At 33.5% G+C, this 5540-nt stretch overlaps 1 protein-coding gene across 1 annotated transcript in view; it reads left to right on the top strand.

Moving 5' to 3' along the window:
• LOC106458060 overlaps window positions 1-1543 on the top strand; it is a 6106-nt gene extending 4563 nt beyond the window's left edge. The window contains exon 2 of the mRNA XM_022384189.1: window positions 760-1543. Within this exon, the coding sequence (XP_022239897.1) occupies window positions 825-1397 (573 nt within the window). The 5' untranslated portion in view covers window positions 760-824 and the 3' untranslated portion in view covers window positions 1398-1543. The remainder of the gene's footprint in view (window positions 1-759) is intronic.
• The last annotated feature ends 3997 nt before the right edge of the window (window positions 1544-5540 follow it).

Genomic DNA, 5540 nt, shown 5'->3' with positions numbered 1-5540 from the left:
AAATTTTCAATCATTTCAACAAGGTTTTGTCCTCGTCACCTGATGATGACAAAACCTTGTCGAAACGTTGGACATTTGCTGTTGTATTAAAGTTTTTCTTCATTACCCATTCAAGCTGTCTCCAGCCATTATTAGTCTCAAAGTGGGTTCCTCGTCATCGAATTTGAATGTTAGAATTAGTGTATTTAAAACAGGTAGCAATTGATAAGAGGATATCAACCTCAAATCAACAGTTAACAGATAAAGATGAATTAAATATAAGAGAATTTTTAGAAATTGTTAAAAACAAAATAAATTTATATAGAGATTTAGGCCCAGGAGCCACCGAAATAAAATTTTGGATATTATTGTTGTAAATGGCATCATAGTACTTGTATGCTAATTATACACGTACCTTTGGTTTATAAGCAGAATTATGAGTTTTCTTGATGGATTCTCCTGAAGATGGTGGAATTATTTATAGTGAAACCTGTAGAGTTTTAAGTTTCTTTCAACTTGTATATTTTTAATTTTGTAACTTTACAAATAAATGTTTGTGCAAGTAAAAAACGTTGATCTTCCTTTTATTTAACATCTTTGCACAAGAACTGTCAGTTTTTACATATTAACTTTAATTTCTATAACATTGATAAGTAAATTAGGGTTTTCTTAACATCAATTAATGTAATAGCTGTAAGATGAAATATTTTTTAAATTGGCTATTTATAAATATAAAATATTTAGGAAATCCAAAAATTTGATGTATTTTTTTATGTCTAGTGATCTTGGTACCAGTTTATATATTAAACATCAGCTCCCTTAAACTGAAAAAGTATAAAAAAAGTATGAATGGCACCAGTGAAGGACAACTACATCGTTCTCATGGTTTGCACCTTTGGAGTTACTTCAAATACCACTTATTGGGAGGCATTCCAATTCTTCTAATCTTGGGATGTTGCATTTATTATTGTTTTTGTCGTAAGAAGAGACATGGAGAGGCAGGACTAATCCATCAAAATCAAAATCCAACTAACTATCATTCATGTGCTGTTTCCCCAGAAACATGTGCTCATGTACATGATCAGTGGTATGCAAGTCACGAGAGTAATCTTCCGTTACCTGGAAGCTATGGGTACCATGGTAGTCTTACACCTGTTTTGAACTTTCCACATTGCCCAACTGCTGTCCCACCTCCACCATATAGTCTTCTTTCAGAAAACTTGGCAACAGATCCAGTGTACCCAAAGATACCAGGAACCCCACCTGGAGAACCTTCAGCACCTCCCACTGTGAATGAAGATGAGCCTCAAACATCAACTTTGAGAGATATTCGAACATCAAGGACAAGAAGATCTCGTTTTCCCTGGTTTCGAAGAGGAAGACAGTCAAGAGAAGAAGAGCCAGTTATTGCAACATAAATCATGATGTTATTAAAATCATTATTCAGAGTACTGCTAGTTTGAAACTGTATAAGAATTTAAATAAGAAAAAAAAATGTAAAACCTGTGATAATGCATATATAACTAGTTGTTAAATGACAGAACATGACAAAAATAAGCATTTATCCAGTCTATTTGTATGTTATTTGATAGGCAATGACATTTTTTCTTGGATATTTTAATTAGGTTGTTGATACATTGGGACTATTTTAGTACTGTATAAAAAAGACAAGGTGGTCACTTGACTATCAAGTTAACTTATTTTTGTTCCATTCACAACCAAAGGAGTTCACATACTACATCATATTAAGTAATTTTATTCTTTTGCCCATCATATTAGTCAGTATAGAAAAGTGACCTAAAATGACATGTTTTCTATGTAAAATGTATAGAATTCCCTGCAGTAATTAGTGGAGAATTAACTGCAATATTGGTGACATTTTTGCTTGTATATTTTTGTGACACTTTTAGGTTATTAAGGGTGTTGTAACTAACAAGCAGTTTGATGTTCAAAGACCTTGCTCCCCAGTGGCACTTCAGTATGTCTGTGGACTTACAATGCTAGAAACCGGGTTTCGATATCTGTAGTGGGCAGAGCACAGATAGACCATTGTGTAGCATTGTGGTTAACTTCAAACAAACATACAAAGAATCTATCAATAATTTCTAGGCTTACAGGAAACCTGTTGTGCTAATTACAACATTATATTAATTTACTAGCTGGAGGATCCTCCCCAGGATGGAAGTTATGTAAATTCATGATTAATGAAAGGTTATCTTAAGACATGAAAAGTTGCTTCCCTTACATGTAATTGTAAAAACGCCCATAAAAAACACAAAATGCAAAACTGAAAATTTCTATGTACCTCTGTTTGGACATAATGAACCTCCATACCAATTTAGGTGAAGATTCATCCACACCCTGCGAAGTATTTACATGAACACACAACAGACAGTATATTTATATAGATTAGTTTGATGCATTTGGAGCAATGCAATAAAGAATGATCATTTAAAATAAATATTAAATGTGAGCACTGACATAGAAAGGGAGGAAGCGAATGAACAGATTGCAGCTTCTCCAAAATTAATGATTGTGAATTATAATAGTTTAATATTAGCTGTAGTTTTAGTTGTTAAGTGTTCATAAGTTCTGAATTACTCTTCACCTTTAGATAAGTTAACTACCACTTAACTTTTCATTAGTGTTAGCATTGATAAACTTCATTAAAACCTGTACAATAATTAATGAGCTCTCAAGTTTTCCAACTATATGTTCTTTCTTTTTCTCATGCCCACATATTTTCTTTTATAACAGTTGAAGGCTACATAATAGTAGAGTTCACATATTCTTTAGCAGGACCTACAAATTTATATATTCTTAGTTATTACTTCCTTAAAATAAAATATTTTATTGTTATACTATACTTAAATATATATCATCAAATGTTTAACTGTAGATAAATTATACTCATAATGACAACTAACTTGTTTTTGTGACTGTTATTATTAATTTCATCAGTTCAGAGTGCATCAGACTTTAAAAGTTTAGAGGTATTAAGTGCAACTAGCATTTAACTAATTATTGTTATGTATCTGCTTGTTAGATAATTTCCCATAATAATTCCTCACAAGGAACTTCAGCGATACAAGTCCTTTCTTAAATAAAACTAGTTTATTCTTTCTCAATACAACTTTGCAATACACAGAATTTCCACAGTCACTTTAACTTAAACACGCGCTATAATTCACAACGATTCACACACTTTACTTACGGTCACTACCGCTCACTTGACTTAATTATCTGTCTCTATATCTCTCTCTTCAATCTGCTATTATTTCTCCGCTTTATTTGCTGGGCATATATACAAAAATAGAGGGCGTCTGGCAAACACTAAAGTCATGATCCTTCTAGAAACTCCAGCGCGCATGCTTCCAGCATCACATGACTTCCGCTGTCATAACATTATTGTGAATTTCTATCAAACTTACTACATATTAAAAGACAGCAAAAGACCTTTGGTCTATCTACACCTTCCTATCCATTAAAAAACTCAAAGCAATCCTTATGATTCAAATGTTTATCAAGCCTTCCCTTAAACTGACCCTTTTGCCACTGCCTCAGTGGCTTGTGCTGATCACGTGCCCATCAGAGTTTCCATGCTTTAACTTTTAACAGGTTTTGTGTGTCTTCACAACATTTTAAGCATTTAGTAAACCTTAGAAGTCTCGTAGACAAAACATTAGAATTTTTAATTAAGTTTTTTGCTAAAAATTTGTCCATGAATACATGGAGGCAGAATATTTATTGCCTTGAGTGCAATGTGAATTTCATGCTAAGATGAAAATACTTTTGTTCATCTGAAAATTTTCAACTTTCATTTGCAAAATCTCTAAAACCTCTTAAATAAACATTAAGCTTTCTTTTTCAGAAAAACTATTTTATCTGTTATATTCTCTACCCTAACTATATGGGGTCAATTTGTCACTTGATGAACCTCCTTACCACCAGAAAACTTTAAAGGTTGAAGAAGGTGAAATAAATTGAGTACTTAAAATAAGTAGTAATGTTCATACTCTTTAGTATTGATCAAAAAATTCAAAAGTACTTTTCCTGAGAGTTTCTACTTCTAATTTATTTTCTATGTTTATTTTACTGTTAGCAGCTGAAGTAGAAACCTGCCAAATATAAACCAGTAAATCACTGCTTCCAAGGTGATACACACCTCTTCACACAGAAAGCTACCTTCCCTGTCTTAGAGATCTGCATGCCACTAGCCTTTAAGCAATTTTCACCTGAACTCGCAATATTTATTGTGATTTGCACAACTGCATAATGATGTAATTATGCAGCAATAGCCCTCCACCAATAGGGGGGTGACACAACCTCCCTGTGTACTAATTCCCTTTATACTTTTGCACTCATGATCTTCATTCTTTTTTCTTGGCACTGCACATCTACGATGTGTTTGCTTTTGCTCCCAATTTACAAAGATTTGCAGTCTGATGAAAGGTCTTTATTTGTTTTAATCATCAAGTATGGTAGTACTTTGATAGTAGGGATTATTATGGAACAAATTGCTGGCCATAAAAATCACCTGTTTAAAACCACCTTTAAAATGTCTGATTATTAACAATGACTACTTCACAGTATTGGCTGAGCAAAACTCAAGCTTATTGTACTTATAAAGCCACCTAAATGGCTATATAGGTGTTTATGGAGTGAATCAAAATTTCACTATTTCAACTTAATGTTGACTATAGATCTCTGCATTGACAGTTTGTTGTGGATTGAAGAGTTCAAAATGAATTACTCCTTTCATGTCCCACCAAATGCAAAGCATCACTTTCTATGGATGGATTTGGGGGTCAGAAGTGGTTTTTGTCTAGGACTGAGCCATTGTTTTTGGCATTTAATATTCGCATAGAGAATCAATTTTTCATCAACAGTGACAATTCTGTCCAAAAATGTTTCACACGCATTACGCGCCAGAAGAGGCAAAACAATGTTCACACATTGGAAACAATGATCATCGGAGAGTTCGTGAGGCATCCACCCAAACACCTTCTTTAAGGAGTTTTCCCATATTCCTTAGATGTTTATGTATTGTTTCATGAGAGACATGCAATTCCAGGGCTATTTCACGAGTGTGTTGCCTTGGATTAGACTCAACAAGCATCTTCAAAGCATCAATATCAATTCCAACATGTCCACTCCTGCCATCATAGTTTTTAAGGATAAAGTCACCTGAACGAAAGTTACCGAACCATTGTGGACACTTATGAACGTTCAAAACATTTCCACAAACTTCTTTGATATTCTTTGTGGCTACAGAGGCATTGTTTCCCATCTTGTATTCAAAAAAAGCATCAACTGCCGAATGTGTCTCGTCATGTGCCATCATTATAAGGGATTAGAGTATACTAAACTTTACACATTATATATGGGCTACACTAATGTGACATTTAGGTGATTCATTTAACTATTATGCGTGATGTACGTTTTTTGGAGAGTAGTTAATGAAAGTGTTCCAAAACACAACATTAATTTCTTGATGACCTAATGCTTATCTCCATTCACACTCTCTCACCCTTCCTCCATACTAAGAACTGTTGTTAGAG

The sequence above is a fragment of the Limulus polyphemus genome, unplaced genomic scaffold (assembly GCF_000517525.1).
Source record: "Limulus polyphemus unplaced genomic scaffold, Limulus_polyphemus-2.1.2 Scaffold410, whole genome shotgun sequence".
In the NCBI taxonomy this organism is placed as follows: Eukaryota; Metazoa; Arthropoda; class Merostomata; order Xiphosura; family Limulidae; genus Limulus; species Limulus polyphemus.
Note: the sequence above shows the minus strand (reverse complement) of the source record. Positions and strands in the feature narration are given on the sequence as shown.